Here is a 14,926-nt window from a genome sequence, read left to right on the forward strand (position 1 = left end):
CCATTGTGGTGGTGTACAGAGCCAAAATGACGACAACTGTATCATTGTCCAAATATTTATGGACCTGACTGTATGAGCAGGGTGCAATTTTAGAGAGACTGACAGCCTCTTTCACTTAGGGCTGTCACTTCTTATTCTAACTACTGTTCAAATATTGGGCAACACATAAATATTTGATCCATAGTCATTAGTGTTTAGCAGGGAATCAATAGAACACAGTAAGACTGGATTTTGCTTGGTGTGGCGAGGCGAGGCAGGTGGGGCTGGAAACAGGTTGGTAAAAAGAAAACATAGTTGAGACCTTAATGTATTTTGTTGGTGAAAAGGTTTCCATTCAGTTCCCAAAGCTGGTAAAATAAATCCGAAAACAAACTATTAAGCTGGGCTGACGTTTAATGTGCACATATGCTGGTGATGCAATTCACATTCCAGGCAGAGGTGTCACACTCCTCTATTGATCTAAATGGCAGTAAATGAAGTATTACTGGGGCAATATGGAGAAAAATATCACAATATTGTTGATGAAATAACTTGATATCAATATTGAGACAGTAGGGTTGACTATTGTTGCTTTCACAAAATGTGTACACTGATATTTTGATAAATAAAAAGTAATGTGGACATACTGACTAAGTGGGTGAAGACAAAAAGTAGAGTAGCTAGAACTGTCTAGCAAGTTCAGAAAATTACATCACTTTACTGCAGTGCAATACATTACGATATCCAAAATCTAGGGCTGCCCACAACTGAGTGTTTTCCTAGTCAACCAATAGTCATCATTTAGGGCCATTAGTCTACTAGTCGCCCCACGTGCGGGGCCACACAATGGTTCGAGTTCAAGGTGTGAGAAAGAATAGTATCAGTAACATTGTTAACACTGTGCTACATTACAGAGAAATACAAAACCGTACTAATGAACCTTCATTAATATAGGCCTATATTTTATCTACAAGTGCACGTCACACACTGAGCGAGCCTTGAACCTTTGTTCAAACTCAAGGATACACATATTGTGTTTTGGTGAGTAGAACAGAATGTAGACACAGTTTTTGTTTGCGTACGAGAACACTTGACAACTTTAAACATGCCAGATGTTTTGAGCACCAGGTTTTCACAGACAGCATCAACAGCAAACTAAAACAGGATCAGATCTGAAAAACATTGACGATTTTTACTAACATATAGTTCAATGAACATATGACAGAAGGAATTAGAAATACAAGTCTGTCTCTTGAATATGCATATTTGAAATAAAAGTTTGGTTATGCGGTTGCGGTAGATGAAAAGCTTCATATTGTGATTTTTCTGCCTCTGCCTCTGTCTATTACACAACGGCTTTATTGCCGCAGTAAGAGGGATCCCTCCTCTGTTGCTCTTCTTAAGATTTCTCATCCTTTTGGGGGTTTTTTATCATCCGAATGGAGGATGTAAGCAAAGAAGGGTTGAAGCCCTCTGAGACAAGATTGTGTATTTGAACTGTATAAATGAAATTTACTTAAACTGACTTGAAGACACCGACCCACCTACTGTATCTCCTTGTCTGTAGACTGTTTTTCCCAACTTGCTCCCACTTTACACAATAATATATGTACATTTATGTCTCTGGGTTTGTGTAGAAGAGTAAATACTTCCCTTGTCTTGCTTAAACATGCTCACTCACACACACTATAATGGACTACCTGACCAAGTGGACCCGCTGTCTGTCACACTGACTCGTTATTTCAAGATGATTGTCTGGTCCAATCGGATGCTGCTACCTGTAAAACCCACAGTGACCTCAAAAAACCAGCTCCTCCAACAGAGCCCAATTTTCCAAGTGGCTTCACATTGGTTGGCTAAAATCACAGATGATAAGCCAGAGAGGAAAAAATGTCTGAGCAAATCGAGCACAGTAGGTAGAAACGAAATGTCAGACTCATCTTGCATGCCATAATACAACTTCCACTTCTGAGATGTTGCTATGCCGATGCTCCTGTCCTGACCTTGGCAAGAATAGATTCCTTTGTTCTGTATCTTGAATAGAATCTGCAGTCTTGAATTGTGGTAGAAAAATAATGGAAGTAGGAGGAAGAATAAGGAGAAAGAGAGAAAAAGAGGAGCCCACAGGCCATCTGGACAGCTGGCGAGGTCTTAATTGTTAAACTTCAAGCCATTTCTTATTAAAGGAACAATAATTGAATCGGGTTTTTTTTGCTCTGTGATGTTGTTCACCAGCAAAATAGGGGAAAAACATTCAGTTTTGATAATAAGAATTAGAAATTAATTGCAGATCTGTTGGAAAACATGCCCTAATAATGTTTTTATTTTTTTGTTTCAATCAGCAACCAAACTGGGACCTGAGGCGTTCAGGTTTGACGGCGGAGGTGAAGCCACAGCAACCAGGCTGAGCGACAGATACTACATCCTGCGACCAGAAGTCATTGAGAGCTACATGTACATGTGGAGACTGACACATGACCCCAAGTACAGAGAGTGGGGATGGGAGGCTGTTGAGGTGAGATACACACTGTACTTTTCTAAGATCAATTTTTGGAAGATGAGATTTTGAAAATGCATTTATCTGTTGTTGTTTTTTTCATCAGTTATACATAAAAATTGTATCACACTAGTTCTGTTGGCAAAGCTTTATCGCAGTCTACAGATGAGATAGTCATCATCTCTTAAGACTTTGTGCTGGAGAAAGTGAAACATGAAGTTATTTCATATAAGCAGAAAGGACACCACACATTTGTCTTGTTTAGCCATGCTAATTCCTTCTCTTGTTTATCCTGTCATATACCGTATTGGCCCGAATATAGGAGTATAATTTTAGTTTTTGGAAAGTGAATTTGGAAACTGAATTTGATAAAGTGGGACTCCTGTATTCCAGGACTAGACATTTACATATGAAAATCAGATCATCTTTTTTAATGAATAGTACTGATCCAACACTGACTACTGCAGAGAGTGTTTAATTCTAGCTTTGTTTTTAGCCTTAAAGTTGCTAACTTAGCGAGTTACTTCAAGCCCATTCACGGCGTGTCTTGGAACACTTTCACACCTGCTCTGTTTGGTTCGGTTCAGTTTAACTCAAGTTCGTTTGCCCCCTACAGTATGTGCAGTCGGTTTGGGCAGGTGTGAACACAGCAATTGCACTCGGATGCGCACCAAAAAAAGACAGACTGAGACGTTCTTGAAGACGTGGTCTTGGTCAGGTTACAAATGAACTCTGGTGTGGTTCGTTTGTGGTGAGAATGTCTTCCATGTTTGGGTTAAACATGAGCATGTTACAGTCCTGGAGGATTATTAATGTGCACCTCCTCCTGTACTGCCTTAATATGCACATTCAGCACATCCAATGCATCAAAACATTGTTTTCTAGTTGGAGCCGTGCCTCGTTTTCAAACTGTATGGTTTGACTAAAATGAACAATGACAGCAATATAGTCCACGATGAGCAGCGCTAAAATCAACCTGTGTAGTTGTCCCTCCATTGTGACATTAGAAAGTGTCACATTTATCTTGCAAGTGTACTCTTCTTCAACGTTTGGTTTACTTCCTGGTTTGTTCCCGCATGGAAATTCTGACCAATCAAGAGCAGCTTTCTCACGCAAGGCATTTTATCTGGTCTGCTTGTAAATGCTGCCGTGACAACATGAACCAACTCTAGGCAATTATGCAACTTGGTAACAAAATTAGTCCCTGATTTGGACCAAAGCAAGACAACTCTAGGTCTGACAGCACCCTTAAGCTGCCAGTCAGAGTCCTGCATCTGATCAGGTATCCGCAGGTACCCACCAAATGAACTGCAAAAAACGTGATTCGCAGGTAGTATTTTGTCTCAATTTTATTAATAAATTGTATTTCCTAAGTTACCTTTGATTTAAAATAAAGTTTAAAAAACATAATTTCACATGTATGAAATGTCCCAAAATGATCATTTGAACAGCACGTTTATTACAGGATTTTTGCAGTTTCAGGTTGGGCTGTGGATCTTGTGTTGACATGTTGGGTAGCATAACTATTCTGCTGTCTGCTGCAAGGTGCGGTATTGCACGTCATAGTGTTGGGGCAGGAAGGGGTCTTGAAAATCAGACGAGTGCAGGATTCTGCTGTCAGTATGCCTCACCATTACTATTTGTCAGTTGGCCGAATAGCTTCAGAAACCCCCTGCCAGTCGCATCAGGGTGGGCTGTGTCTGATGATCTGACATTCACACCCACTTCATGCTATGATTTGTCAGCTATGTGGAGGAGGTGAGAAAGAGGTCAAGGGTTTAACTTCTCTCTCAAGCTCCTTTTTTATTCTTCACACACCTATGTCTGTCACTTTTCATGTCTGTCACTTTTCATGTGAACAACGAGTGCAAAACTGTCTGGAAAAGTCAGCTGTTATCCTCATATTAAGCCATTATTGCGTCTCTTTATGGCTGCCCGCTTTTCAGTCAGCATTCCAGTGTGGCTGTTTGAAACAGCTATAAACACTTTTGACTTGTGAGAGTCCTTTTGATACATAACCCGGTCCTTAGAGTCAAGTTAACGTGGTCTAAAAGTGTTTAGAAAGCCCCTTCAGGAGTTTGCAGTGGCTTGTTTAAAGTGTCAAACTTACCTACCTGCTGCCTAATGACATTTTTACTGCAGTAACTGTAACAGAACAAATTACCTGTCAAGCAGCCAAGAACTACCAATATTACAAAATGTAATGATGAGGAGCTCAAACAGTCTGAAGAATGATAACAGTCGGAGAAAATCACTCTGACCACTTCAGCAACCTGACAGGAGAGGATGTGACTGATAGAGACACTTTTCTTTTTTAGTGGAGGTATTTCATGTTTCGTTTTTGTGAGAGCAAAGTCTTCAGTGATGAGGACTATCTTCTCTTCAGACGAACAGCATCTTGGGTGAATTTTTCCAGCAATTTAGAAAATACAAGGTCCAGTTTTAGTCCTGTTTCATACTTAAGTAATTATTTCCTGGCTTAGCTTGTCCCCACACGCACAAACATAAAAATGTAACTTTGGATATTTTAGTGTTTTTTCATTTTCCAATTGCAATGTCTTACTCTTTTAAAGAATTAAAAGTCCAGTGCTCTCTAAAAGCGCGTACATGCAAAAGAAAACGATGATTCCTTGGTCTAGACGAATTGAACTGAAATACAAGCGACACACTATAAACAGACTTGAGGAAAATTGCTAGCTGAGCAACATTAAGCTACAATCAACCCATAATCCAACACTCTACAGAGCTCCAGACTGGTTGCTCGCGGTGCCTGAAATTAACTTTTTGACTTACCGGCCAAGGGAACTGGTACATGAAAAAAAAATCCACCAGCCAAGCATATTTACTTCTGGCCAAAATAACATAGCGAGCAGCTGACTGGCAGCATGCCTATTTTTCAAAATGTACAAAATGTATGCATACCATGGGTATACCTTTAGTATTTAATTATTTAAAAATGCTGCAGTAAAACAGCTTGAAAATGATCACAGAGGTACTTGGGGACCTGTTGAACAAGAATTATGATGTTTGCTAGCAACTACTTGATTTGATTTTTAACAATTGAACAAGATAACGACAGAAACTCTCCTGTTTCGAACAACCTTCATGGCCATTCCAGTACAGATTACTGAATTTCTAAGGTGCACATGAATGCACCATGGTCATTACCAACAAGCTTTGCCGTACAAAGCAATGTTGATTCAGCAATGTTAAATTAAAATATTATTAAAATATTATTTTTCACTGCTGTATACCTGGATATTTATTGTCTGAGCCTCTGAACAGACTCTGCCAGTGAACTCTCTCTGTGTCAGAGGTGTGGATGCTGAGGCATTTACATCCACCCTTCTTTCTTTTCAGTTGCAGCTCCAAATTCTCTTTTCTGTGATTTTCTCCCCTCTTTCATTAATTCATCACTGCTATTATTTGTTACATTAAACTAGTCAGGGTGCATGCTGCAATGTGCTCCACGTGTGTAACGCATATGTTGTTTAAGGTGCAGACAACACAAAAGCAGTAGCACTAGATGTGTTCACGACAACGGAACACAGACAGTTTTACTCTTGAAATACAAATGGGTACAATGCAGAAGAGAAAGATTATCTCCTTTCTGGTATCAATTCTATTGACAAAAGGATCGATCTTAACATGAAAACATAGTATTTACGATAAACATAGTATCGATATTTTGGCATTGATCAGCCATCCCCTATCTGTGACAGATAGACAGACGAGGACAGAAGTAGAGAGACTGTAAGTAACACCAAAACGCGGTAGAGACTCTGAGCATAGTTTTTTACAACTTGATTGTTTTGGTACAAACATTTACCCGCCAGTGTGGCCGATAGCCTTCTGAGATTGACGCGCCAAACAGAAAATCTACCCACATTTGGCACTTGGCAGGTGTTGAGTTCTGACCCTGGTGACCTAAAAAATCTGTCACCAAGATTTATTACACTGATGCACAAAGTGTTGGAGCAGTTCATGTTCCCAAGCGCAAGCTCCACCCAGAAACTTTTCGGCATAGATCTACACTGTTCATAATATATGCTGAGGTTAGCAGAACAAGTGGATTGGCATGCTAGTCGGTCACACTATGGCGAGCGCAAATGAAACAGCGGTGCTGAAGGCGTGCCTGCGGCTTCCCAATCAGCTGCAACTGACGGCATCTGCCATATGTGGCTATCAGTTGGACGAGCTAAAGTCCTTATCCACGCTGCTTTCAAGCAGCTTTAAGACACAAAATTTAAACACAGAACCGTGACTTCTGTGTACCCTTACTGCCCTTGCGAAGAAATTAGCTAGAGACAACACTTAAAATGTGAAAAACAAATGTGGCGTGTTGAAAAATTTCAGGGGCACTTAAATAATGTTCTGGTGCAACTCAGTAAAAAAGGCACTCCAGTTCAGTTCAACCAATGTAAGAAGTTAGTGTGTAGCCCTGCTCTCTTAGTGTCATGTAAAATGGAGACTGTTACTCACTCCATTCAAAGAGACAATCTGCTGTTGTGATACGAGTGTAGTCCTGAAATATAGTACAACTCCCACTTCTTCAGATGTTACAAAAGGACAAAAATACCGTCTTACATTCAGTCCATTCTGGAACAAAGAATAATTTCATGTTATATTTAGGTAGGAGATGCAGCATGGTACAATTTTACACACTATATTTCTCTCTCAGGAGTAGCTTGGACTTTGATTTTATAAATTATATTCACCTATTATGTCAAGCCCCTTTAACACCCTCAATTACCCTCCACCAGCTTCCTTGATATTGTGTGGCACTATACATTAGCTTGTAGATCAAGCAATCCCACTAGCAGGAGGTGAAGGTTGTGTAGGGAGCACCATTATTAATGTGGCAATAGACAGGACATTAGCTGTAGTAAACTGTAGAGGGCTGGCGAGATATATTTAGCATTAATTTAGTGCGCACAGAAGTGGAGAGATCAGGCTGACGAGTTTGACGGGCCTTTAATTATCGGGCACAAAGGTTGAAAGCGGGTGCACAAGGCTTCTCTTCATGAACATCAAGCATTAACACGTCGGGGTCTTTGTTAATTAGCACATATAAGCCAGCCCTTTGTAGCAGGGGTAATAATGTGCTAATCCGCTTGGCTAGCTCAGCCACTCTCCATTAGCCCTTGTCAGATTTAGCATTGCTTGGGCTTCAGTTGTGTAGCCGGCTGAAGGGCTCGACATGTTCCATCACTTAGTCTTTTTTTAGGTGTGCATGGACACGCTGTTACGGAGTAAAGGATTTTCTCTTTATGCGCCACAATATATCTTTTCCTCTGTATAGTTTGTACAATCATTGTTCCTGTCACAGCGCGGCAGACAAAAGGCCACTCTGTGAAGGCTGATGGAGTGGGTGAATAAATATACATGAATAAATGAATGAAGTAGTATTGATTCAATTTGTACAATCAAGCTGGCAACTGCAGAATGTTTTTTGGAGACGCGTGTACACATTTCAACCCGCCCTCTCCCTCTCTGCCTCCTGTCAGGCCCTGGAGCAACACTGCAGAGTGGAGTCTGGCTTCTCCGGGATCCGTGATGTTTACACCACGGCAGCCAGCCACGATAACATGCAGCAGAGCTTCTTCCTCTCAGAGACACTCAAGTAAGTCCTGTTCCCTCGCCACATCCCCCTTCGGCATCTGTATGCACAGCCCATTTCAGATATAGAAGTAATAATAGGGCCCAATATTTTGAATGCTGGAGATTCATCTGCCCCTTTTTAAGCTCTGTAAATGAGAAACTCTCCGCTGAGCTGATTACAATCACACTTTGAATGTGATTTTCTTCATTCCACTTGTAAAGAAACTGGATGGCGAGTAGATGATGTGCATTTAGACGCCTCAACTTCAGCTCCCACCTCATTGTTGGGTCACAAGGCTTCACAAAAATTCCGGGTGCCACGTCGTATCACAGCTAGTAGACGCTGATGAGGCTTTTTTTCCCCCTTAAGTCAGGGCAGTAGGAATCATATCCAGGTCAGCAGTCACCAGACGACTTTTAACACCAGACTGTGCTGCCGCCTCACCCGGTGTTGCACTATCTCTAATGTGCATCCACTTTCAAACTGAAGTGACTAATCATGACAAAAAATCTTTGCTCGTGAATAATTTAGTGATGTTAGATTGAGATGGGAAGCATTCCTGCATGTCGTCTGTGGGGAAGATTACGAACTGTGGCCAGTGCAGAGACTATGTTGTGGTTAAAGAAGAAGACTGGTATTATTCTTTATTTTTGTTTATGCCAAAAGATGTCATGAAAAAACAAAACCTACAGTGTGTGTGTCAGTCCATCTGTTCCTACTTTCAGTGCACACTCATTTTTAAAAAAACATCAGTCGTTTAAATTAGCAGTCCACAAAGCCTTTCAATCAAAGTGCATTTATAAACTTCATGTTAAATTGTTAGAGTGATGAATGTTATAATTGTTTTTATTAACATTAGAGCCACTGTTTCCCTGTTGATGTTGTTTTAATTTATTCTGAATTGTGAAGTCTGTTTCAGTATGAGCACTCTAAATAATTATTAATAGTCTGTCTGATGATGATGAATAATAATGATGATTGAGGTACCACTGGAACAACAGTTTATAGCATAGTCTCTCAAAGTGCGGCCCCTCACAAACATTTTGTGGGCCTGAGCGTGATATGAAATATGTGAATTATATTTTTACTGTCTTCAGTCTATTTCAATACTTTTATTCTCAATATCTTACATGTAGTATTTTAATAATTATACATCACTCGGTGACTACGTCACACTGCGCCCCCATCACAAGCATCTGTCAGGTTCAGAGTGGTGACTTGTAGAAAGCTACTGGTTGCATGGCAACAAGTGGCACCTTGTGACTGTTACAGGAATTCTGTTTCTCATCAAAGCTAGTGCTATTAGCTAAAGTTAGTGATTACAGTGCATTTTAAAGCAACAGTTGGTCACTGAGAAATAGGCAATGCAGTAACAGAATCTTGAATCATATTTTTATCAGCGCTGCCTAGGTTGACAGTTTAACCACAGTTCACGAGCAGCGACTGACATGATTGACGGCTGCGTTAGAGAATTCTCATTTGTGTTTTTCATTCACATGCAGTCGATACTTGCAAATGCCATTAGAAGCACCAACAGGGGGCAGAGCTACGTGATTTTTATTTTCAGAGATAATCTGCCTCATGGATTTTGTTTTATGTGTGCACCTTTTCTGTGCGGCTTTCAATCACATGTTGGTACCCTAATTAGGATTCAGGGGGGAAAATGGCATAAAAGAGCCAAAGTATTGTATGCTACAAGAAAAAACATTAAAAAACTAGTCTAGCCAACTTTCATTAAAAAAAACAGTCTTAAAAAAAGTCATAGTGTAGTCTGCCATAGAAAATTAAAATGTCATAGCAGAGTATGCCATGAAATATTTTCATAAAAAAGTCATAGTATATTGCTCCATAAAAAACTTCAGAGTAATGTCATAAAATGTCATAGTATATTATGCCATATAAAGAATTCATTCAAAAAATAGTACCATATTCCTTTTTTTTATTAAAACGTCATAGTAAAAAAATGCCTTACAATTTTTAATTAAAAAGTCATAGTATGGTATGCCATGCCTTAAAAAAAATTCAGAATCTAGTATATCATAAAGAATGTCAAAAGGTCATAGTATAGTATGCCTTAAAACATTTTCATAAAAAAGTCAGTGTAGTCTTCCTTAAAAAAAAAAAAATTATTATTAAAAGTCATATAAAAAAATACAGAATGTATGTATCATGGTCATTTCATAAAGTCACAGTATCCCATAAAAAAATCATAAAAGTCACAGTAAAGTATGCCATAAAAAAGTCAGTCATTATATCCTACAAAACAAACATCAAAAAATTGTAGTATAGTATGCAATGAAAGTTTCACCAAAAAGCAACAGTAAAGTTATTCAAAAAAATAATGAAAATGTCACAGTATACTTTCTCATGAAAAACTTGAAAAGTATAGTATGCCATAAAACATTTTTATTAAAAGGTCAGAGTAGTAATCCTTTAAAAAGAAAAACACATCATAAAAAGTCATAGTGTAGTATGTGATAACACATTACAGAGTATAGTCATAAAACTGTAAAAGTCATAGTATCCTCTAAAAAAAGTCACAGTATAGTATACTATAAAGACCTTTTCAAAAGTCATACTATAGTATGCCATAAAAAACGCAGAAATTCATTAATATGTGTTAACATGAAAATTTTTGCCATAAAGAAAAACAGAATATAGTACATCCTAAAAGTCAAAAGTTTGTATCTTAGTATATTATTTAAAAAAAAAAATCATAAAAATGTTATAGCAGAGTATGTCACAAACAGTAGCAGAATATAGTATGTCATAAAAAATGTCATGAAGTCATGGTATACTGTCATCCTAAAACAGAAAAAGTTTCATAAACATGTCCTAGTAGAATTTGCCATAAAAGATTCATAATTTGGTATGTTATTAAAAAAATGTCAAAGTCATATTATCCCATTAAAAATCATTACATTTAAGTAAGCCATACATTTTTTTTAAAGTCTTAGTATAGTATGCCATCAAAAAATCAGAATATAGTATTTACTTGAAAAAAGTCATTAAGTTAAGTCCCATAAAAAATCATTTAAAAAGTGAGAGTATTATATGCCACAAAAAAAATCATGTAAAAGTCATAGTATAGTATTCCTGTGTTGTTTCTTCTGTGTTGTTGTTATTAATTACTTCATTTACTATTGTACAGTGACCTTGAGTGTTTTGAAAGGCGCTTTTCAAATAAAATGTATTATTATTATTCCAAAAAATTATTATAAATAAGAAATCATTCTGAAATAGGCCCTTTTGAATAATACTTGACATAAAGTAGATTTCAATGCTAATATTTTGTACTTTTACTTTAGTAAAATTTAAAATTTAAAATAAATAAAAGTACTTTTACCTATTTTTACACATTGAAATATCAGCTGTAGATTCACTGATTAGTATTCACAGGTGATTTGACCCAAACACTGAAGGTCCCAATTAAAAATTATTAATTTGTTAAATTTAAATTATTGATATGTGAATGAAACTGGTGTGACGTGATCCGCTTGAGAGAATTTGTTGGAACTACAGAAAGCAGATGTAAATATTTAATGAGCTGATATTGTGATTAAATTAAATGGATGTGTTTCCTGTGTGCTCAGGTATCTGTACCTGCTCTTCTCTGACGACGACCTCCTCCCTCTAGAGGACTGGGTTTTCAACACAGAGGCCCACCCGCTGCCCGTCATCCGCAACAGCTGCCTGCAGGACGAAGCAACACAGGACAAGACAGTCGCTGAATAAGACTGAACACCACCCTGAGGACTGAGACAGTTACAGACACATCTGCACAGCTCATGTGCACACACAGAGTCACACAAATATTGCAAACACAGATTCAATGCAGGTTCAGAGTCTTTTCAGGAGCGTGTCATGGACTCTCAATTCCTTTCCAGTAAAGGATGTTGTCGTTTTACGCTGTGATTGTATATCCTTTCGCCAGGGTTACTTCCTGCTGGCACTTCTTTTTTGTGGACAATCAAGACAAACATGACTTTCATGAAAAGAGCACCTTTTTCTTTCCTTCTTTCCTCTGTGAGGAAACCAGTATAACTTGCAGACCCAAATGTAATGGGAGGAGGGTTGAACCATGGGCCATATTGTTAGAAAGAGAGAGAAACGTATAGAAAACCACTTGAGTTTTGCTCTTTGAGTTCGTTGTTTCGTTAATCTTTAGTGATGAATGATTTCCTTTTATCTCGTCATTGCATCTTTTCCTTTGTGAGTACACTCTTTGACCAAAGGTTTCTTTGCATTTCTATTTTTCCCTCTTTTACAGTAACGTGTTTATGGTGAGATTTGACAGAAAGTGAAATTAACAGTAAGGATTGAATTGTAATGAATATTGATAATGTACAGACAAACATGAAATGTGATTCTCGAATCCACCTCCAAACTAATGTTGATGTCATGTTTCCTACTGAAACAAGCTTGAATGAATTTCTTAAAAGTTCGGAGGTGTCAGGAAAGTGGCAGTGTCTTATGCATCCAGGGACCATTTCTTTTTAAAGACGATGTTGGGTTGAGTTTCCACTGTATGCTTGGGTTACTTTGTGAACAGGACAAAGCTTTCTCAGTCCTCTCAGCCTTTCAAAGCAGAGTATGGAGTACTGTCTGTTCTGTGGCTGTAATGCATAAAAGGAAAAAAAGAACACATTTGCTAGCCAGCTCCAAATGGGTTTTCCTGTTTCTGTTGTAGTTCTTCTGCTTCACCCTGCCTTTACTTGTGAATCCATACGGCTGCCAATACCGATGCTAAAGGCTGTGAGCGCGAGAGCAGAGACGAGTTTTCATTTCCATCACTGTTCTTTTCATCACTGCTGTCCTGCACAGTTTGTGGAGCGAATGTGCTGTACATACAGATGAAGCGAGTGACCGACCCCTGTATGAGCTTGTCTTTATTTTATTTTGTGATCTTTTCTTTCTTTCTTTTCTTTTTTTTTATTTCTAAACTTCAGTGGTTACTTTTTCTGGGTTCTCTTTTGATTTGCTTCCCTCAGGTGTTTCAGTAAAAAACAAAAACAAAACAAAAAAAAAAACTAAAAAAAAGTTCTGACTTTAAGTCTAGTTATTGCTGATATTAATTATTGTTATTACTTATTCTTACTGTTTGATTTAACTTTCACTGTTGAATATTTTCAAATACTGATAAAAAGACCTGTGCAACTTTGTACATTTAAAACAATCCCAGTCGTTCAGTGTGTTTTTTTTTTTCGTTTGCCCTGTTTGTTTACTTCTCACTATAAAGCCAGGAATTTCTCTCTGTATGTCAGTGTGTCCTTCACATACCTCGAGAACCTTTCATCTAAACAACCAGACACTTGGCCGCTGTGTTGCTGAGGCTAAAGGATGCACAATGTAGAATATGGTGCAGTCTGCACACACAATGTATTAATATTAACAAACTGAATAAACAGGTGAACAGCGCTCTGTGCAGCTGGGAGGCGGGGCTTCAGGACTACGAGAGTCGAGCATGTCTTGATAACACCTCGTTTCCACTTACATGTGTGACTGGTTATCGTAAATATCAGAGTGTGGATACCTGACCCGAGCCCAGCATGTCGGGGCGGATTCGGATAACAAATGAGAAATTTTGCTGTTGTGCTTTGATCTATTCAGATGCTGGAATTTGCTATTTACCTGACAACGCCTGAATGCAACACCGACTCTGCTCCAGTTGAGTGTGTGTGCAGCTTGTTTGACTGTGCGTAACAGTGGCCTTTTGATGGTCATTTACACACTACCCATGTGTGATCACGGTAAACAGACAAGCTGTAACCATGATAACAATAACTATGTCAGGTAACAAACTGCAACAGGCTCAGAAAGTCAGAAAGTCTGTCGGGGCCAGCCTCGGTTATAACTCTGCCGGGCTCGGGTCAGGTTCGGTCAGGAAAATGTGGCCCGAGCAGCACTTGAGTAAATATACGGATGAGGCCTCTAGTGTCCAATGGAAGGAAGTGCATTTCTTTACAGTGGATAGAAACCTGATAGAAACCACCTGTAGTCATGGGGGAGAGGCTAATTTTGTCCAGTTTTAGGCATCATGTAGTTTGAAATATGTGCTTAGAACATTACCGGGACAAAAACAGGACCTGCCAGGTACGTGGCATGTTTTGTTAAATATTTAATTAAAAAGACGTACGAACGGCTGAACGAGTCATAAACCCAATCCAACTGTGTATAATGTATAAGCAGAGTAACGTTCCTCAGATTCACAATGGGTTAAAACTAAACTAAGCACAAAAAGTAAGGAAATTTGTGTTTGGTAGATTATTTCTTTGTTGTAAAAAATGCTTTTCGGCAATAAATCTTATACCATTGGAAAGCCTGTTTATTTCTCTTTTAAATGGTGCCACATTTGTAAGGAACATGCATTTGTGGGATGAGCAGCAGAGTTGAGTATGTGGGTTGCGCCCATGAAAAATTTGCCAAATCTTCTCTGGCAATGCCAAACAGCTTTTATTTGCTGTTGCTATTGAATCTTGTTTTGAGCTTCTGGTACGCCCCAGCTCTGCTGCTCATCCCACAAATTCATGTTCCTTACAAATGTGGCACTATTTAGATTTATTAGATTTATTGCCAAGAAGCATTGTTACAACAAAGAAATAATCTACCAAACACAAATGTCCTTACTTTTTGGGCTTAGTTAGATAACAGGTTCTTTTTAATTATACAAACTCACTTGACAATCAACACAGGAAACTGAACTGAAGGAAATAACAAATTCTAGATCGAAATATTACAGATGGGAGGAGATCTGTAGCAGATATCACGACTATACCCATAGGAATAAATAGACTTCCGGTTGCCTTGACTCCGTACAAGTGGAAACGAGGCGTAAGTGTATTTCACTG

The 14,926-nt window shown here is 38.6% G+C and overlaps 1 protein-coding gene across 2 annotated transcripts in view; it reads left to right on the forward strand.

Moving 5' to 3' along the window:
• Positions 1 to 13,254, forward strand: part of LOC126392256 (mannosyl-oligosaccharide 1,2-alpha-mannosidase IA) — a 254,432-nt gene extending 241,178 nt beyond the window's left edge. For both annotated transcript variants that reach the window (XM_050047564.1, XM_050047562.1), the window contains exons 10-12: positions 2,322 to 2,494; positions 7,984 to 8,099; positions 11,672 to 13,254. In XM_050047564.1, coding sequence (XP_049903521.1) covers positions 2,322 to 2,494; positions 7,984 to 8,099; positions 11,672 to 11,813 — 431 coding nt within the window. In that variant the 3' untranslated portion in view covers positions 11,814 to 13,254. The remainder of the gene's footprint in view (positions 1 to 2,321; positions 2,495 to 7,983; positions 8,100 to 11,671) is intronic.
• Positions 13,255 to 14,926: the final 1,672 nt, after the last annotated feature.

The sequence above is a fragment of the Epinephelus moara genome, chromosome 6 (genome assembly GCF_006386435.1).
Source record: "Epinephelus moara isolate mb chromosome 6, YSFRI_EMoa_1.0, whole genome shotgun sequence".
Classification (NCBI taxonomy): Eukaryota; Metazoa; Chordata; class Actinopteri; order Perciformes; family Serranidae; genus Epinephelus; species Epinephelus moara.